Genomic DNA, 20,066 nt, shown 5'->3' with positions numbered 1-20,066 from the left:
CCTCAGGCCTCTGGCTTCTTCCCCAAAACCTTGCAGTGGGGGGAAGGGACACCCCCTCACTGGGCTGAACATTAATCTCCCCTCCCCCATTGGCCTCCTCTCCCTCCTTGCTCTCTCTGGCACCCCAATTCTTCCTCCTCTCCCCCAGATGTGTCTCCCTTCCCCCTCGTCTTCCCCCTGTCTCTTTCTCCCCCTTGTAACTTTGTCTCTGTCATCAGTTGTCTCTTTCATCATTTATAACTAAAGATGGAAACTAAAGAAGTTTCCTTTCTCTGTGTCTGGCCCCATCCCTGTTTCTTTCTTCTCATCTGCCTCCCTGTGTCTCTCCCCATCTTCCCATCTCTCTCTGTCTCTCCCCATCTCCCCGTCTCTCCCTATCTCTGCCATCTCCCTATGTCTCTCCCATCTCCCTATGCCTCTCCCATCTCCATCTGTCTGACTCTCTGTATTCTTCAGCCCCTCTCTGTGACTTATGAAGTTCCCTCCCTCTCTACTGCCAATGGGGAAGCCAGAGGGGGCTGAGGGTGGGGGGCCGAGGGGGGCCCAGTGTGGGGGCCCCAACCCAGGCCCAGAGCCCAGCCTGGCAGCCTCTCTCAGATCTGGGACGACCATTTCCTCTTTCAACCCTGGAGTCCACTCGAGTTACTCGGGAGCTCAGGACGGTGCAGACCAGGGGAAGGAGGCGGCTCTCCCAGCGTGTGGCTGGTCGTCGGTGGGGCCTTCGGACAGGTCTCGGACCCTGGGCCTGGGCTCTGCGGGGCTCTACGTGAGTTTCTTTGTACCCCTGGGAAATGACTGCATGGTTACTTCCCCCAGTTCCGTCCTCGTGTGATTTGACTTGTGTGAAAATGTGACCGAGTGTGTGGGAGACAGACGGTGACCTCTGTGGTGTGGTGGATAGGTTTCCGGGTGTCACCTGTGTGTACCTGTTTTGTATCTGTGCACTACTGTGTGATCACAAGAACCAGGATGTGGACAAGCCTGACACACAGATAAAGACCCACTCAGCCCACCCCATTTCCCTTTAAGTTGTGATGTGTGTGTGACCATATTTGGAACATAGAGTTGTTGCCTGAAACTGTGTTATGTTTCCAGCTGTGTCTTTTTTTAAATTTTTGTAATCAATGAGACATCCTTTATTTATGAAAGCATAGTTCCAATGCAGAAGTCAAGCTTTATGGTTATATATTAGGATAGGTTCAGATCTGATATGACAATGTCTAGCACTAACTTTAACATGTTAAAGCTCTGATTCCTGAATGTTTTTCTCACTTAATATATTCTCTCCAATGACAAGCTGGTGTGCTTGGCTTCTTATGCTGAAAAATATATGCTTGAATTCTATAACAAGGTATTAACAAAATCATGAATAGTTAATTAAATAAGTGCCAGCACTACATGGAACTTACTGGCCACCAACTCAGAACCATAAAACTACACACACACACACACACACACACACACACACACACAAACACACACATACATACACACACACAAAAACAAAACAAAACAAAAAAAACACCAAAGAAAGATAGCTATCACTGTACATATGAATACTGTTCAGGATATCAGATCAATTATCAAATCCAAGGTCTCTGGTGTTTTGTCTTACAGTGTTGAATATATGAGTGCTTCTCTATTATACTGACTTGTATTATTTTCAACAAATAATTACGTGGACTCAAAATCTTACATTTTTATTTCTTTTCTTTTTTTTGGAGACAGAGTCTTACTCTGTCACCCAGGCTGGAGTGCAGTGGCTCACTGCAACCTCCGCCCCCCGGGTTCAAGCGATTCTCCTGCCTCAGCCTCCTGAGTAGCTGGGATTATAGGCGTGGGCCACCACACCTGGCAAATTTTTGTATTTTTAGTAGAGACGGGGTTTCACCATCTTGGCCAGGCTGGTCTTGAATTGCTGACCTCGTGATCTGCCCGCCTCTGCCTCCCAAAGTGCTGGGATTACAGGCGTGAGCCACTGCGCCCGGCCTTACATTTTTATTTCTAATTATAAAATCCAGATTAATCCAGAAAACATAAATCACATGTAACTGAGGTAGGGTTTTCACTTTAAGAATATATTGCTTCTATCACAATTTAAAAATTTACAGCTGTGTCTTTTATATTTATTTTTTATTTTAATTCATTAATTCCTCAATTTATTATTTATTTATTTATTTATTTATTTATTTATTTATTTATTTTTGAGATGGAGTTTCAGTCTTGTCGCCCAGGCTGGAGTGCATGCGGTTGCTCTATCTCGGCTCACCGCAACCTCCACCTCCTGCCTCAGACTCCCGAGTAGTTGGGATTACTGGCGCATGCCACCATGCCCAGCTAATTTTTGTATTTTTAGTAGAGACAGGGTTTTAGCATGTTGGCAAGGATGGTTTCGAACTCCTGACTTCAGGTAATCCACCTGCCTCGGCCTCCCAAAGTGCTGGCTTTCAGGCATGAGCCACTGCACCCAGACTTTTGCTGGGTGTTAATGTGTGCGTGTGTGCGAATGTGCGTGTGTGTGTGTCTTTGTGTCCACTCTGTTATGTGCCCACATGTGTGTGACTGCTGTTGTGTACATATGTGAGTTTCCGAGTCAAGCTACCTCGCCTGGCTCCCGTCCTGGTCTCTTTTTGGCTGTGTGACTGCAGGCAAGTCGCTTACCCTCTCGGAGCCACAGTTTTCCCTGCTGTAAAATGGGGGTACATACAGAATCCAGCTCAGGTTGTGAGGATCAAATACATAAAAGGTGTGGAGAGTTTAGAGCCAAGCCCTACACACGGCGAGTCCCCAGTGATGTTCCTCGTTCTCTGTGTGGTGTGTGCGTGTCTGGGGCTGGGATCACGCCTGGCTGCCCCGGGGCCTGCAGCCTCCCATGCTCTGGGCTCTGCAGTGGAGGGTGTGGGGGAAGGGGAGGGATGTCCAGGACACTGACCTGTGTTATCAGGCTCTGGTGGCCTGGGCAGGGGAGTCTGGCAATTCTGTCTCATTTCTCATTTGGGAAATGCTAAATATTTATAGTTTGGGCTCCTGGGCCCAGCATCCCAGCTCCACTCCCAGGCTCTGGGGGCTGGGGAGTGGTTACCAAGCCTCCTCTCTCCTTCTGTCCCACCGCCCTCTCCCCGTCTCTAGCTCAGAGGCCCCACTGGACCCTCGGCTCTTCCTTGGACTTCTTGTGTGTTCTGTGAGCTCCGCTGGATTCAGGGTCTTGGGTATCAGAGGTGAGAGGGTGGGAAGGTAGGTGCAGGTTGATTCTCACTGTGGGGAAACTCCGACCACAGCTTGGCTTGGGGGCCCTCACGCCACCCTGCCACCCCAGGCTGAGAGTGTAAAAGGCAGTGGGTGTTATATACACGTCCCAGTTCTGGGGGGTTGGTCAATCTCTGTTTTGGGGGGTGGGGCATGTCAGTGATCAGGGGACAAAGAGAGGACCCTACCCCCAGATCCTTGTGAGCCCCTGCTTGGTGTCTGAGTCCAGAAGTAAATGTGGCCGTCTCCAGCCCAGAACCCTCCATGGCTCCTGCCTGACTCAAAGTAAAACCCAAGTCCTCCTCCGGGCCCACAGGACCCTTCACACTTTGCCCTGTCACGTTTTACCTCCTCCTGCTTCCCCCCTCTCTGTTTCAGCCTCGTAGACATTTCTGCCATTTCCTTTTTTTTTGTTTGTTTGTTTTTTTGTTTTTGAGACAGAGTCTTGCTCTGTCACCCAGGCTGGAGTGCAGTGGTGCAATCTCAGCTCACTGCAAGCTCCGCCTCCCGGGTTCACGCCATTCTCCTGCCTCAGCCTCCGGAGTGTCTGGGACTACAGGTACCCGCCACCAAGCCCAGCTAATTTTTTTTTTTTTTGTATTTTTAGTAGAGACAGGATTTCACTGTGTTAGCCAGGATGGTCTCAATCCCCTGACCCCATGATCCACCCGCCTTGGCCTCCCAAGTGGTGGGATTACAGGCGTGAGCCACCGTGCCTGGCCTTTTTTTTTTTTTGAGCCTTGCTCTGTTGCCCAGGTTGGAGTGCAATGGCGCAATCTCGGCTCACTGCAACATCGGCCTCCTGAGTTCAAGTGACTCTCCCACCTCAGCCTCCTGAGTAGTAGCTGGGATTACAGGCATGCATTACCATGCCCAGCTAATTTTTGTATTTTTAGTAGAGATGGGGTTTCACCATGTTGGCCAGGCTGGTCTTGAACTCCCGACCTCAGGTGATCCTCCCATCTCGGCCTCTCAAAGTGCTGGGATTACAGGCATGAGCCACCGCGCCTGGCCCCTTTCTGCCTTTTCTTGGGTGCAATCTCCGGGCCTTTGCACCTGCTGTTCCCTCTGCCTGGAATGCTCTTCCTCTTCTCTCTCTTCCTTCTGGTCTTTGTGAAAGTGTCACTTATTCTTTATTTTATTTTTATTTTTATATTTAGTAGAAATGGACTTTCACCATGTTGGCCAGGCTGGTCTCAAACTCCTAGGCTCAAGCAATCCTCCTGCCTTGGCCTCCCGAAGTGCTGAAATTACAGGCGTGAGGCACTGTTCCGGTCAAGTGTCACTTCTTCTGTGAGGCCTTTCCTGACTCCTCTATTTCATTTTTTTTGAGACAGAGTCTCGCTCTATTGCCCAGGCTGGAGTGCAGTGGTGCAATCATGGCTCACTGCAACCTCTGCCTTCCGGGTTCAAGTGATTCTTGTGCCTCAGCCTCCTAAGTAGCTGAGACTACAGGCGCATGCCACTACGCCTGGCTAATTTTTGTATTTTCAGTAGAGACAGGGTTTCGCCACGTTAGCCAAGCTGGTCTCAAACTCCTGGCCTTAAGTGATCCTCCCACCTCAGCCTCCCAAAGTGCTAGGATTACAGGCACCTCGGCCTCCCAAAGTGCTGGGATTACAGGTGTGAGTCAGCGCACCCAGTCCTGACTCCTCTATTAAATGTCCCCCACCTCCAGGACTGTCACCCCCTTGCCTGTTCCATTTTTCTCCTAAGCACGATTGCCCTCTGACCTACCTAACGCTGTCTGACTTATTTCTCTGTTCTCCCAACTTGAATGTCAGCTCTGCAAGGGCAGGAATTTTGTCTGTTTGGGTTAAGGCTGTGTCCTCATTGCCTAAAACAGCATCCCTGGCACACAATAGGCACTCAAGGCGTCTGTGGTTGAATGCATGAATGAGGCAATGTGTGTGTGAGATGGAGACCCTCGGGATATGTGCTTGTACAGGCATCAGGAAGTGTAGGTTTAGGGCTGGTGTGGTCGCTCACATCTATAATTTCAGCAGTTTGGGAGTCCAAGGTGGGAGGATCACTTGAGCCTAGGAGTTTGAGACTAGCCTGGGCAACACAGTGAGACCCCCTCCCTACAAAAAAGTAGCTGGGCATGGTGGTGCGCACCTGTAGTTCCAACCACTCAGGAGGCTGAGGCAGGAGGACCACTTGAGCGCAGGAATTGGAGGCTACAGTGAGCTATGATTGCTTCACTGCACTCTAGCCTGGGCAACAGAGCATGACTCTCTTTTTTTTTCTTTTTTTTTTGAGATGGAGTCTCACCCGGGTTGCCTAGGCTAGAAGGCAGTGGTGCGGTCTCAGCTCACTGCAACCTCGGCCAGGTTCAAGCCATTCTTCTGCCTCAGCCTCCCGAGTAGCTGGGATTACAGGCATGCGCCACCATGCCCAGCTAATTTTTTGTACTTTTAGTAGAGACGGGATTTCACCTGTTGACCAGGCACCCTGTCTCTACTAAAAATACAAAAATTAGCTGGGTGTGGTGGCACATGCCTGTAATCCCAGCTACTTGGGAGGCTGAGGCACAAGAATCGCTTGAAGCCGGGAGGCAGAGGTTGCAGTGAGCTGAGATTGCAGAGCGAGACTCCGTCTAAAAAAAAAAAAAGGGGGGGTGGGGGAGAGAGAGAAAGAGAGAAAGAGAGAGAGAGAGAGCTTGTATATGGAGGTACAACCCTAAATCTGCTGTTCAAGGAGCGCTGCTGAGACTTGAATAAGGATAGGAAGGGAATGATGTTAAATTGTGAACAATGTTCCAGGCTGCAAAAACAGCAGGTACAAAGGACCTGAGGCTGGAACTTGCTTCGTGTGAGGAAGGGCCTGGGAGGAGTGAGGGCAGGAGGGGATATGGCAGATAGCACAAGTTCTTTTTTTTTTGAGACGGAGTCTTGCTCTGTTGCCCAGGCTAGAGTGCAGCGGCACGATCTCGGCTCACTGCAAGCTCTGCCTCCCGGGTTCACGCCATTCTCCTGCCTCAGCCTCCCGAGTAGCTGGGACTACAGGCACCCGCCACCACGCCTGGCTAATTTTTTTGTATTTTCAGTAGAGACGGGGTTTCACCGTGTTAGCCAGGATGGTCTCGATCTGCTGACCTCGTGATCCGCCCGCCTCAGCCTCCTAAAGTGCTGGGATTACAGGCCTGAGTCACCGAGATAGCGGAACTTTTTATGGACCATGGGTGGATTTGGGCTTTTCCTGTAAACGAGGTGGGAGCCAAGAAGGATTCAGAGCAGAGGAGGGAGGGAGGGACATGAACTGACTCAGATGTTCATAGGCGCCCTCTGGCTGCTGTCGGGGAGACTAGACCTGGGGTTGAGGATGGAAATCCAGAGAGCAGGGAGGCAGCTGCTGTCACCCAGATGGTGTCTTGAGCTGGGAATTCAGGGAGGGTCTGGGGGCAGTGGGGAGTAGCGGAGACGTGGAGGAATTCAGGATCTAAACAGAAGAGCAGACAGGTCTGGCTGATGGATTAGATCTGCTGAGATGGGTTGGATCTGCTGGGGTTTTGGCCTGAGGACGTGGAAGATGGGGTTTCCAATATCCGACTGCTGGGAAGGCAGTTAGTGAGACGTTTCCCTCACCCCACCTCACCTCCTTGCACCCTGCTCCCTTTGCTTTTTTTTTTTTTTTTTTTTTTGAGACAATGTTTTGCTTTTGTTGCCCAGGCTGGAGTGCAGTGGTGTGATCTCGGCTCACTGCAACCTCCACCTCCCAGGTTCAAGTGATTCTCCTGCCTCAGCCTCCCAAGTAGCTGAGATTTCAGGCCTGTACCACCACACCCGGCTAATTTTGTACTTTCAGTAGAGACGGGGTTTCACTATGTTGGTCATGCTGGTCTCGAATTCCTGACCTCAGATGATCCAACCGCCTTGGCCTCCCACACTGCTGGGATTACAGACATGAGCCACAGCACCCGGCCTCCCTTTGCTTTTGCTTTAACCTCTCCCAGGTTGCTTTAATACATCAGGCAGGGTCCAGTCTCAGAGCTTTTGCACTTAGATCTCCTCCTCCACCAGGCCTTCCCTTTAGGCAAACCCCTCTCAAGCTACTCCTGCACAGACCTCCATATTCTTTACCTAGTTTGCTGTTTTTTGTTATTGTTTTGTTTTAAGAGACAGGGTTTGCTCTCTTGTCCCCAGGCTGGAGTGCAATGCTGCGATCATAGCTCACTGCAGCTTCAAACTCCTGGCCTCAATTGATCCTCCCGCCTCTGCCTCCCAAAGAGCTGGGATTACAGGTGTGAGCCACTGAGCCTAGATTTACAAAATAGTTTAAAAATTAGCAGGGCATGGTGGGTCACACCTGTAATCTCAGCATTTTGGGAGGCAGAGGTGGATCACTTGAGGCCAGGGGAGACCAGCCTGGGCAACACAGCAAGACCCTGACTCTACAGAAAATTTAAACATTAGCCAGATGTGGTTCTGTGCATTTGCAGTTCCTTTTTTTTTTTTTTTTTTTGGTAGAGACAGGGTCTGGATACATTGCCCAATCTGGAGTCTGGTCTTGAATTCCTGGCCTCAAGCAGTCTTCCTGCCTCGACACAGGCCTGAGCCGCCTCACCACTCCTACTGTTATTTTTATATTTATTATTTTATTTTATTTTTTTGAGACAGTCTCGCTCTGTCACCCAGGCTGGACTGCAGTGGCGCGATCTCGGCTCACCGCAAGCTCCGCCTCCCAGGTTCACGCCATTCTCCTGCCTCAGCCTCCCGAGTAGCTGGGACTACAAGTGCCCGCCACCACGCCCAGCTAATTTTTTGTATTTTTAGTAGAGACGGGGTTTCACCGTGTTAGCCAGGATGGTCTCGATGTCCTGACCTCGTGATCCATCCGCCTCGGCCTCCCAAAGTGCTGGGATTACAAGAGTGAGCCACCGCGCCTGGCCCTGCTGTTATTTTTAGCATTTAACATTGTCTAATATGCTCTATTTATTCATCCTATGCAGTACGTATTTATTTTTTTGCCCACTAGGGGAGGGATTTTTGTCTGTTTTGTTCCTTAATGTATTCCCAGTGCCTAGAAAGGGGGCTGGCACACATTTGTGCCTAGTGACTGCTTGTTTTTTTTTTTTTTTTTTTTCTCTGTCTTTCTCTGTCGCCCAGGCTGGAGTGCAGTGGCGTGATCACAGCTCAATGCAGCCTGGAACTCATGGGCTCAGGCGATCTTGGGATGACAAGCCCTTGCCACCATGCCCAGCTAATTTTTGTATTTTTTGTATAGACAGGGTCTCTCTGTGCTGTCTAGGCTGGTCTCCAACTCCTAGGCTCAAGTGATCAGCCCGCCTTGGCCTCCCAAAGTGCTGGAATTACCGGCCTGAACTGCCCCATGAGCCTTGTTTTTGTTTTTATTTATTTATTTTTGAGATGGGGTATCACTTTGTTGCCCGGGCTGGAGTGCAGGGGAGCGATCATGGCTCACTGAAGCCTTTAACTCCTGGGCTCAAGTGATCCTCCTGCCTCAGCCTCTCGAGTAGCTGGGACCAGAGGTGTGCACCACCACGTCTGGCTAATTTTTTTTTTTGTAGAGACAGGGGTCTCCCCATGTTGCCCAGGCTGGTCACGAACTCCTGGTCTCAAGCGATCCTCTCGCCTCGGCCTTCCAAAGTGCTGAGATTGCAGGCGTGAGCTACCGCGCCCGCCTCGCTTGTCGAATGAATGAATGCATGAGATGCATTATCCGGCCTGGCGCCAGGAGCTCGGTGTTGAAGCCAGAGTGGGGTCACCCTGGGGCCCTCCAGCCGCGGGGGGAATGAGATGGGGACTGGAATTATGGGCCCGGGACACCGCGGGTGTAGACGCGCGTATCCCCGCGTGGAAGCGGAGGGGTCTCGCTGGGCCCCAGCACCCCGTCTTCCTCCCGTTCCTCCTCTGCCTGCAGGTCCGCCGCGATGGGGAAGCCCTGGCTGCGTGCGCTACAGCTGCTGCTCCTGCTGGGCGCGTCGCGGGCGCGGGCGGGCGCCCCGCGCTGCACCTACACCTTCGTGCTGCCCCCGCAAAAGTTCACCGGCGCCGTGTGCTGGAGCGGCCCCACGTCCACGCGGGCGGCGCCCGAAGCCGCCAACGCCAGCGAGCTGGCGGCGCTGCGCATGCGCGTCGGCCGCCACGAGGAGCTGTTACGCGAGCTGCAGAGGCTGGCGGCGGCCGACGGCACCGTGGCCGGCGAGGTGCGCGCGCTGCGCAAGGAGAGCCGCGGCCTGAGCGCGCGCCTGGGCCAGTTGCGCGCGCAGCTGCAGCACGAGGCGGGGCCCGGGGTGGGCCCGGGGGCGGATCTGGGGGCGGAACCTGCCGCGGCGCTGGCGCTGCTCGGGGAGCGCGTGCTCAACGCATCCGCCGAGGCTCAGCGCGCCGCTGCCCGCTTCCACCAGCTGGACGTCAAGTTCCGCGAGCTGGCGCAGCTCGTCACCCAGCAGAGCAGTCTCATCGCCCGCCTGGAGCGCCTGTGCCCAGGAGGCGCGGGCGGGCAGCAGCAGGTAACCTCGCAGCCTCCCCAGAGAGCAGCATCGTCTGTGAAATGGGGGTTTTGCAACCCCACGATCTCTTATCCACAGTTCTGAAATCCGCAAAACCCTGAAAACCGGATTCCTACCCGCCCCTTCTGGTAACTTATTTGGGTCAAAAAGTGACTGGTGGCTATTTATAGCCTTTACTTAACCACTTAATGTGAATAGTCATAGGATCCTATAATTAAGCATATCATTATCACGTAAAGACCAAAAACCCCTTTAGGAGTGTTATGTATATTCTATACACACATGCATATACATAACCCTCCCTGTGTCACTGTGTCTAAATCCAGCCGTGTTATTCTGAATTCTGGAACGTGTCCGGGTCTGGGTTTGGGATAAGAAAATGTTGCTCTGTGACAGTCCCTACGTTACAGGGTTGGTGAGAGGAGTCAGTAAGTTAGATACTGTTGGATGTGTTCTTATTATCCCTACTTTACAGAGGAGGCTGGGGCACAGATCAGTTAAACCATGAGCACCAAGAGCCGGTAGTTAAGCCCAGCTCTGTCTGCACTTTATTTTTTTAATTTTATTTTTGAGATGGAGTCTCGCTCTGTCTCCCAGGCTGGAGTGCAGTGGTGCGATCTTGGCTCACTGCAACCTCCACCTCCCAGGTTCAAGCGATCCTCCTACCTCAACCTTCCGAGTAGGTGGCATTACAGGCGTGAGCCACCACACACAGTTAATTTTTTTTGTATTTTTAGTAGAGACGGAGGTTTCACCATGTTGGTCAGGCTGGTCTCGAACTCCTGACCTCAGGTGATCCGCCCGCCTCGGCCTCCCAAAGTGCTGGGATTACAGGCGTGGGCCATCGCGCCCAGCCTGTCTGCACTTTAAAGCCAAGTTGTTTAGCTTTTGGGGAGGATCATTCCTAGGGCTGGGACACCCCCACTGCCAGATGTCCAGGTCATTTGGGAGCTGGGGGATTTATCCACCATTTCTGCCCCTGAGACCAGGCCTCCTGGCCTGAGGGTTAGTGCAATTACACCTGACTTTCTCCGTCACCCCAGGTCCTGCCGCCACCCCCACTGGTGCCTGTGGTTCCGGTCCGTCTTGTGGGTAGCACCAGTGACACCAGTAGGATGCTGGACCCAGCCCCAGAGCCCCAGAGAGACCAGACCCAGAGACAGCAGGAGCCCTTGGCTTCTCCCATGCCTGCAGGTCACCCTGCGGTCCCCACCAAGCCTGTGGGTAAGTCAACATTAGGGCTGAGGAATTGTGGGTAGAGGAAAATTGAGGAGTCAGGATTTTAGTGGAAGATTTCTCTCGTTGTGAGAGGACCGGAAGAAATGATACTCTTATTCTGATTAAAAATAAGACCAAACTTCTAAGGTGTGAAAATAGGAGAAACAAGAAATAGAAGAGGAGGGACTCTTATTTTAGTGAGGTGATGGTAGATTTAGGACTCCTACTTTGTTAAGAGTTTGAACTGGTTCAGAGTACCATATTCAGGACTTATATTATGGTGAGGAGACCATAAAAAACCAGGGTTTAAGAACCCCAGAGTTGGCTGGGCGCAATGGCTCACGCCTGTTATCCCAGCACTTTGGGAGGCTGAGGTGGGTGGATCACGAGGTCAGGAGATCAAGACCATCCTGGCTAACACAGTGAAACCCCATCTCTACTAAAAATACAAAAAAATAGCTGGGCGTGGTGGCGGGCGCCTGTAGTCCCAGCTGCACGGGAGGCTGAGGCAGGAGAAAGGCATGAACCTGGGAGGCGGAGGTTGCAGTGAGCCGAGATCGCGCCACTGCACTCCAGCCTGGGCGATAGAGCGAGACTCCATCTCAAAAAAAAAAAGAACCCCAGACTTGACATTTCCTCTGGTTAGAGACAAGGGACCCAGATTCTTAGGTAAGGAAATGGCTATTGGAGCTCAGATTCTGGTGAGGAAATGGGAGAGGCAGGCCTCTTATTCTGGTGAGGAAATGGGAGAGGTGGGACTCTTTGGTAGAAAAGTGGGAGAGGCAGAACTCTTATTCTGGTGAGGGGACCTGTGAGAATCTCGACTCTTGCTCCAGTAAGGGATTGGTCAGCCCAGGCTGTGCCTCCCCCATATCCCTGTGCCCACAGGCCCATGGCAGGATTGTGCAGAGGCCCACCAGGCAGGCCATGAACAGAGTGGAGTGTATGAACTGCGAGTGGGCCGTCACGTGGTGTCAGTATGGTGTGAGCAGCAGCTGGAGGGTGGAGGCTGGACTGTGATCCAGCGGAGGCAAGATGGTTCAGTCAACTTCTTCACTACCTGGCAGCACTATAAGGTGGGCACAGGTGGGCAGAGGCAGGGAAGGGGAGGGAGCCTGTTCTGGCTTCCTGACTTTCCTGCCCTGCCAGGCGGGCTTTGGGCGGCCAGACGGAGAATACTGGCTGGGCCTTGAACCTGTGTATCAGCTGACCAGCCGTGGGGACCATGAGCTGCTGATTCTCCTGGAGGACTGGGGGGGCCGTGGAGCACGTGCCCACTATGATGGCTTCTCCCTGGAACCCGAGAGCGACTACTACCGCCTGCGGCTTGGCCAGTACCATGGTGATGCTGGAGACTCTCTTTCCTGGCACAATGACAAGCCCTTCAGCACCGTGGATAGGGACCGAGACTCCTATTCTGGTAAGGAGAACTTCTATTCTGGTGGGAGGATAGGGGAGGCGGGACTCCAGTTCTGGTGAGGGAATGAAAGGAGGTAGGGTAGTTAAGACACCCCTCTGGTAAGTATAAGGATAAGCAAGCTTTTATTCTGTCAAGAGAACAAAGGTCAGGACTTTTATCCTGGTGAGGGGATGGGGAGTCCAGATTCCTTCTCTGATGAGGCAAAAAAAGAATCAAGACTCCTGTTCAAGTAAAGGGCAGAGGGTGAGAGCTAGTACTCTTATGCCAGAAAGGAAGTAGATAATTTTCTTTTCTTTGATAAAGGAATGAACGGTAGACTCCTAGTTTGCAGAAAAGGTGGGAAACGTGTGACTTGTACTTTGGTAAGGAGATAGGGAAGGAATTAAGGCTATTATTCTGAAGAAAGTTGGGGGGACAGGGCTCCTATTTTTTTGCTGAGGAGATGGAAGATCAGGGCTTGTATTCAATAAGAATGGGAGGGGCCAGGGGATGCCTGGCAAAAGCCTTGCACTGTGAGGTGCAGGTAGAGGCTTTTATTCTGGTGAGAGGACATGGACTCTCTCTCTCCCCTCAGGTAACTGTGCCCTGTACCAGCGGGGAGGCTGGTGGTACCATGCCTGTGCCCACTCCAACCTCAACGGTGTGTGGCACCACGGCGGCCACTACCGAAGCCGCTACCAGGATGGTGTCTACTGGGCTGAGTTTCGTGGTGGGGCATACTCTCTCAGGAAGGCCGCCATGCTCATTCGGCCCTTGAAGCTGTGACTCTCTGTTCCTCTGTCCCCTAAGCCCCAGGGGACATTGGTCAGCAGGAGCCCAAGTTGTTCTGGCCACACCTTCTTTGTGACTCAGTGCCAGTGTGTCCCATAGAACTTCCCACTGGGGATCTGTGACCCTGGGCGCTGAAATGGGACCCAGGAATCCCCCCTGTCAATATCTTGGCCCCAGATGACTCCCCAAGGTCATTCATATCTCGGTTTGAGCTCATATCTTATAATAACACAAAGTAGCCACAGACCGTGTCTGGTTTGTATCTGCACCTGGCAGGGGTCACTCCCTGGGCCCGCCCTCCTCGTCCTCCACCTCCTCCTCTTCCTCCTCCTCCTCCTTCAGGTCCTCCAGGATGAGGTTGTCCAGGTCTTCCAGGAGGCCGCCCTGGCTCAAGCAGGTGGCCACAGTGGAGCCACTGCTAATGTGAGGGTTGCTGGGGTGGAGCACTTTGGGCAGGTGGTTCTGCTTCCGGCTCTTGGGGTGAGCACAGGATGTCCCAGGCACGTGGGGCTCTAGGGAGGGAGAGGTGCTGCAGACATGGGGCTGGAGGTCCCATGAGAGTCTGGGGAGGAGGGGGCTGAGGCCACACGGGGCTCTAGGGAGGAGCTGAGACCACCAGATACGGGGACCAGCGCAACTGGACATTCAGGGGTGTTGAAGATACAGGAGACCAGGGCCGGGGACATTGGGGTCACCTGAGATTCCAGGGGATAAAACAGGGGCCCCAAACCCAGAGACCATGGGGGCAGAGGCCATGGGGACCCTCAGGCTTGGGCCACTGGGGTGAAACCTCAGAGCCTCGTGGGCAAGACCACAGAGACTGGGGGGGCCATGGAGGCCGTGTGGAAGCAGTGGCTGCTGCTGTGGGAGACGAAGTGGACTGAGTGGAGATTTGGGGACTTAAAGGCACAGAAGGGGACAAAGACTGTCCAGGCTGTTGGCGGAGAAGAGCCTCACCTCGCCGGTTGTAGCAGTCGGCAGCTGAGCAGGAGTGAGTGTGGGTGCTGCGGCGATCCGGGTCCCGGTCCCAGCGCGGGGGGAGGATCCGTGTTGGATACACGGGGAAGCCGCACCCGTAGCAGGGGGACGGGGACCCCATCTGTGCCCAGCCCCTGGGGGCGGGCAGGGCTGTGAGGGTCCGAGGGCGCGGCTGGGCCAGGGTGGGGCCAGGGCAGGGAGGGGCAGGGCTGGGGTAGGGCAGGGCTGAGGGGGAGCTGGGGGTCAGCGCCCTCACCGGAAGTTGTGCCGACACTTCGGGCAGTGGAACTCAGCCAGGCCCCACATCTTGTCAGCTGGCACTGGCTCGTAGCGCTTCCGGCATTTCCGGCACCGGGATACCTGGTGGTGGTGGGGAGGGAGGTACAGAGAGGGGACCAAGGATTGTCAGAGGTGTCTGAGGTTGGGGTCAGGGCTAGGAGTGTGCTGCGGCGGCTGGCCTCAGCTTGAGCAACCCAACTCAATCAGTGACTTCACGTGGGTAGCCTGATATTGACCATGGTGGGAATATTTACACCGCAGAAATTGGCAAACACTACACATCTTGGCTTCCTGCCTCTTTTGCAAGAACTAGTTAAGCATTGACCAGAAGTGAACTACTGGTCAGGAGGTTCAGAAGCCAGATTTGGGGCTGTGTTTTTGAGGTCAGATTTGGTTTCTTTTCTTTCTTTTTTTTTTTTTTAGAGACAGAGTCTCGCTCTGTCACCCAGGCTGGAATGCAGTGTTGTGATCATGGCTCACTGCAGCCTCGACCTCCCAGGCTCAAACGATCCTCCCACCTCAGCCTCCTGAGAGTTGGGACCGCAGGCACACACCACCACTCCCAGCTAATTAAAAAAAATTTTTTTTTTGCCAGGCACAGTGGCTCATGCCTGTAATCCCAGCACTTTGGGAGGCTGAGGCGGTAGATTGCTTGAGCCCAGGAGTTTGAGACCAGCTTGGGCAACATGGCAAAACCCCATCTCCACACGCACACACAAAATACAAAAATTAGTCAAGTGTGGTGGCGCAGGCCTGTAGTCCCAGCTACTTGGGAGGTTGAGGTGGGAGGATCACCTGAGCCCAGGAGGTGGAGGCTGCAGTGAGCTATGATCCCGCCACTGTACTCCAGCCTGGGTGACAGGGCGAGACCCCATGTCTTCAAAACAAATTTTTTTTTGGAGACAGGGTCTCGCCCTGTCACCCAGGCTGGTCTCAAACTCCTAAGTTCAAGCGATCCTCCCTACTTAGCCTCCCAAAACACTGAGATTGCAGCCATGAGCCACTGCGCCTGGCCAGGTTTGATTTCTGTAGTAGCTGTTCAATTGTGGGTCAAGGGTCAGGTTCTGGGGTAAGGAGGTATTGGGCTTCTCACATTTAAGGTCAGAAGTCCAGTCCTGGGTCAGGGGTTGGGATCAGAGATCAAGGCTGAGCTCTGAGTTTGGAGGTCAGGGATTGGACTCTCAGTGATTGAAATCCTTAGGTCAGAGGTACAGTCACTGAGGATGGGGGTCAGGAGTGGAGTTCGGGACAGTCAAAGTCGAGGTTAAGTTTTGGGTCATCACCTCCTTCCGCTGGGGCACGCGGCGCCACCAGACGTGGTCGCAGGAGGAGCAGGCAAACTGCCGGTCCACAGCAGGGATAAGGTCGTCCTGGGCACGTTGAAACATGCGTAGGTTGGCTTCTGTCAGTGGCAGGAGGGAGGTCGCCACTGCCTGTGGAATGGGGCAGGTGGGGATGAGGTGGGGGGGGTGTCACCCCTTCTGCACCAACATAACCATCAGCCCTCCTCTCCCTACAGATGAGTCCTCTTCCTGCCCCAGTGAATATCTCCCCTCCTGCCCTAATGGACATCCTTCTGTGCCTGCAGATGTCCCCCTCCCCACTTCCCCATCCCAAGCCTTAGCCACCAACTCACCTGAATGTCCCGGTCCTGTTTCATATCTTCTGGTGGATCCTGGGTGGAGATAGCAGGGGCAGAAACTGGGGATGGGGCTCAGGTCTCTTTCCACCTGTTTGCTGGGGGAGGCCCCCGGCCGCAATGAGAATAGGGTGCCCCTAACTCGCCAGGAGCTCGCAGAGCACCACTCACTTATTGAGAGCCAGGTGTGTGGCCTCAGTTGTCCTCATAGCAGCCCTGAGAGGTGGGCACACCTGTTACCTTATTGCTCAGATGGGAAAACTGAGGCTTAGGGGAGGGCTTGCCTGAGTGAGGCCAGCCTGACCCCCGTACTCACTTCCTGCCTGCAAATGCCACATGCTTGTTGGTGTTGTGACATGTCGCCCCTTTGAGGCCATGTTGTGCTCGGCTAAGTGGTGGGGATCTGGATTGAGAGGAATGTGGGTTCGAATCCCAGCTGTATCACTTCCAGCTGTGGGGACTTGGGCAAGCCACTCCCTGCCCCCTGGGTTCCCACTGACAGGCATGTTAGAGCCCAGGCTCTGACTCCAGGTGGCCAGGGTTCAAATCGCAGCTGCCACCTGCTTGCTGGCAAGTGACTTCAGCCTCAGTTTCTTTGTCTGTGAAATGGGGATAAATAATAGGACCTGTCTCCTGGGGTCACTGCGGTGATGAAATAAATCAATTCCTGGTGTCTTGCCATGTGGGAAGTACTCAATGAATGCTACCCTCTGCTAATATTATTATTATTATTATTATTATTATATTTTTGAGACGGAGTTTCGCTCTTGTCGCCCAGGCTGGAGTGCAATGGCACAATCTCGGCTGACTGCAACCTCTGCCTCCCAGGTTCAAACGATTCTTCTGCCTTAGCCTCCCAAGTAGCTGGGATTACAAGCATGCACCACCACGCCCAGCTAATTTTTTGTATTTTTAATAGAGAAGGGGTTTCACTGTGTTGGCCAGGCTAATCTCGAACTCCTGACCTCAAATGATCTGCCCGCCTCAACCTCCCAAAGTGCTGGAATTGCAGGCGTGAGCCATCACACCTGGCCCCTCTGCTATCATTTTTATCATACTTTTATATGTATAAATGTAGACTGTGATACATGTTTTATTATACTCTGGTTTTGTTTGTTTGAGACGGAGAATCGCTCTGTTGCCCAGGCTGGAGTGCAGTGGCGCGATCTCGGCTCACTGCAAGCTCCGCCTTCCGGGTTCACGCCATTCTCCTGCCTCAGCCTCCTGAGTAGCTGGGACTACAGGGGCCCGCCACCACACCTGGCTAATTTTTTTTCGTATTTTTGGTATAGACGGGGTTTCACCATGTTAGCCAGGATGGTCTTGATCTCCTGACCTCATGATCCACCCGCCTTGGCCTCCCAAAGTGCTAGGATTACAGGCGTGAGCCACTGCGCCTGGCATTTTTTTTTTTTTTTTTGAGACAGAGTTTCGCTCTTGTTGCCCAGGCTGGAGTGCAATGGTGTGATCTCAGCTCACTGCAACCTCTGCCTCCTGGGTTCAAGTGATTCTCCTGCCTCAGCCTCCCGAGTAGCTGGGATTATAGGCATGCGCCACCATGCCCAGCTAATTTTGTATTTTTTAGTAGATATGGGGTTCTCCATGTTGGTCAGGCTGGTCTCAAACTCCCGACCTCAGGTGATCCGCCCGCCTCGGCCTCCCAAAGTGTTGGGATTGCAGGCGTGAGCCACCGCGCTCGGCCTATTATACTCTTTAACAGCCCTACACTGAGCCTTTCAGGCAGGCTAAATCCACAGTGTTCCCATCACCAAAGCTGTCAAAGAAGCAAAGTAGCCATGATGCACCTGTGCTTCAAAGCCATTCATTCATTCATTCATTCATTCATTCATTCATTCAACACAAGGGTTCCATTCCCCTGCCTCTCTCTCCTCCCCAATCCTCTGCTCATCCCAGCCTTTCTAGAGACTGCCACTAACAACCCTTCCCCACCTCCCAGCCTTTGCTTATGCCATTCCCTCCCCCGGCCCAAGACCCCTGCCTTTCTTTCCCTTTCCCCTCCCAGGGCTCACTCCTCCCAATCCTTTAAGACTTGGTACCTCCTCCTCCTGTAAGCCTTCTCTGACCTCTGCGCCCCCGCTACGATGGCAATAATCCTGGCTCCTTTCATTGCCTAGTTTCGTGGCTCTCTCCCCCATTGAATACAATCAGCACATAATGAGCGCCTACTGTTTGCAGGCTCCCTGGCCCGACAAATGATGGAGAGGTGAAAAAGTGAGATTGGGTGATGAGTTATGGACCGACAATGCCTGGTCCCTCTTGTTTCAGAGGAGGGTCAGTCACCATGAACGGGTCGGGTCCCCCCTCTTGCTCTCCCTCCCGTGACCCGGTCCTTTGCGAGGGGAGGGGACAGGTTACCTGGGCATCCAGATCGTTACTTAGTTCTTGGCCATCTTTTTGCTTTACCCCTGCGGGGGAGAGTGCGTGTAAGGAAAGGGCCCTTGAAGGGTCTGTGGGAGTTCCAGGCCACCCAGAGCCGCGACGCAGAGCCTCCCCAAGGCTGGGACCTCCGGGGGAGGTGATCTCAACGCCTCTCCCTAGACCACGCCCCCTCGGCGCTCCCACGCGCGGTCCCCGCACCGGGCCCGGGACCCCCGCAGCCTCACCGTACACGATGGAGCGCCCCACTCCCGTGTGGTCGCTGCCGAATTTCCTCATCAGAGCCCCCGCCTTCTTGGAGGATACCTTCCCATGAAACTTCTCCCGGAGGCGCCGGACGCTCTTCTCCAGCTGGGATGGGGACAGGGGGGTTCCGGTGGGGGAAGGGGAAAGGCGATCATCCCTCCCCCATCTCTAGGCACCGTTCTCCCGGCCCGAACTTGACCCTTGGTTTTGGCCTCCGCCGCCCCCCCCCTTTCATCCCTCTACGGCATTTCCTGGAAAAAGCCAAAGTCCCCACAGGGCGATGGGGGAAGGCGCGGACTGGGGCGAGCGTCCCAGCCTAAGGTGGGGGGGCGGCCAGGTTATCTCTGGCCTCTGACCTTTGACCCTGCAGCCCCCGCTTTTCCTCTGGGAGGCCTCATTTTGCTCTGGGGAAACGTGGGAGTCACTTTCCTTTTCAAGGAGGGCGAGCGCCAGGCAGGGGTAAGGATCTGGGGTTCTAGGATGGGGGTCCCCAGGAACTGCGAAGCCCCCTCCGCGCCTCCCGGCCGCTCCTCGGGGTCTGTCGCGGCTGACCCCGGCCCAGCTGTAGCCATCGCTTACCTCCACACCTTCCTGAGACATGGTGGCGGCGGCGCAGTTCCCCGCGAGGGTCCGCACTGCGCGGCTCAGCCGCCCCCCTACCTGGGCGCGCCCGTCGGTCCAGCAGCCGCGCAGGGCAGGGGGCGGTGCCTCGGGGCCGGCTCCGCCCTTCCTCCCCGGCCCCTGTTTCGCTTTCGATTCAGGGGGGACCGGGCGCGCTGGCTCCGCCCTGGCTCCGCCTCTGCTCTTGCGCCCCAAACCCAGGCGGGCGCCCCGGGTCTGCACCCTGCGGCGGAGCGCGCAGACCTCGGACGGGGGAGGCGGCGCGGCCTCTGCAGTCGGTCACATGTCCCCACGCTGCGCGGGGTCCGCGTCTTCACGTCCCTCGTGGGGGCGGGGCCGCATCAGAAGGCCGCGGCGAGGCCCCGCGCCCCCCCACCCAGCACGCGCTCCCCCAGTTCATCACCCTCCTGTCTGTTCTCCCTCCTTCCCCGGGAATCTGGCGCTCATGAGGACCTGGGCCCTTTTCCTGCCCTGAGTCTCTGTCCTAGCTACGGTCACCTCTCTGAACCTCAGTTTACCCCTCTGTGAAATGGGGAGAATCCTGGTGTCTACACCATGGAGTGGAGTATGTGCCAAGATTCCCGAGTGGATCGCGTAATAGCGCCTGGTTTGCAGTAGGCGTTCAACTAGTCACTGGGCCACCTGCTGTGTGCCCTTGGTAGGGGCAGGCAGTGTGTGTGTGGTTGGGGGAAGCGGTGCTTGAGAAAAATACAGATTCTTGGTCTCTAGTAGCCCGGTAGAATCCAGCTGTCTCAGGGATCCAGGGAATCTGCAAT

At 54.2% G+C, this 20,066-nt stretch overlaps 2 protein-coding genes across 5 annotated transcripts; one reads left to right on the top strand and one right to left on the bottom strand.

Annotated features, from left to right (window-relative positions):
• Nucleotides 1-91: 91 nt before the first annotated feature.
• Nucleotides 92-13,373, top strand: ANGPTL6 (angiopoietin like 6). 3 transcript variants are annotated; one of them, XM_054461662.2, is made up of 7 exons: nucleotides 92-766; nucleotides 3,130-3,218; nucleotides 9,130-9,721; nucleotides 10,765-10,945; nucleotides 11,828-12,015; nucleotides 12,089-12,359; nucleotides 12,934-13,373. In XM_054461662.2, exons 1-7 carry the CDS (start codon nucleotides 473-475, stop codon nucleotides 13,122-13,124), a joined length of 1,806 nt encoding a protein of 601 aa, XP_054317637.1. In that variant the 5' UTR covers nucleotides 92-472; the 3' UTR covers nucleotides 13,125-13,373. The 3 variants fall into 3 exon arrangements, with proteins under 3 accessions (XP_054317637.1, XP_054317639.1, XP_054317638.1); XM_054461664.2 differs by lacking the exon at nucleotides 3,130-3,218 and having other exon boundaries at nucleotides 706-766; nucleotides 12,934-13,124; XM_054461663.2 differs by lacking the exon at nucleotides 92-766 and having other exon boundaries at nucleotides 3,000-3,234; nucleotides 12,934-13,124.
• SHFL (shiftless antiviral inhibitor of ribosomal frameshifting) lies at nucleotides 12,463-19,549 on the bottom strand. Of its 2 annotated transcripts, none has more exons than XM_054461665.2 (8): nucleotides 19,249-19,549; nucleotides 18,651-18,774; nucleotides 18,403-18,452; nucleotides 16,024-16,062; nucleotides 15,671-15,820; nucleotides 14,365-14,468; nucleotides 14,088-14,242; nucleotides 12,463-13,642 (listed from the first exon to the last, which is right to left on the bottom strand). In XM_054461665.2, exons 1-8 carry the CDS (start codon nucleotides 19,267-19,269, stop codon nucleotides 13,410-13,412), a joined length of 876 nt encoding a protein of 291 aa, XP_054317640.1. In that variant the 5' UTR covers nucleotides 19,270-19,549; the 3' UTR covers nucleotides 12,463-13,409. The 2 variants fall into 2 exon arrangements, with proteins under 2 accessions (XP_054317640.1, XP_054317641.1); XM_054461666.2 differs by having other exon boundaries at nucleotides 14,088-14,134.
• Between the last annotated feature and the right edge of the window lie 517 nt (nucleotides 19,550-20,066).

Source organism: Pongo pygmaeus, chromosome 20 (assembly GCF_028885625.2).
Source record: "Pongo pygmaeus isolate AG05252 chromosome 20, NHGRI_mPonPyg2-v2.0_pri, whole genome shotgun sequence".
Classification (NCBI taxonomy): Eukaryota; Metazoa; Chordata; class Mammalia; order Primates; family Hominidae; genus Pongo; species Pongo pygmaeus.
The sequence above is the reverse complement of the archived record's forward strand: the minus strand, read 5'-3'. Positions and strand labels throughout refer to the sequence as shown.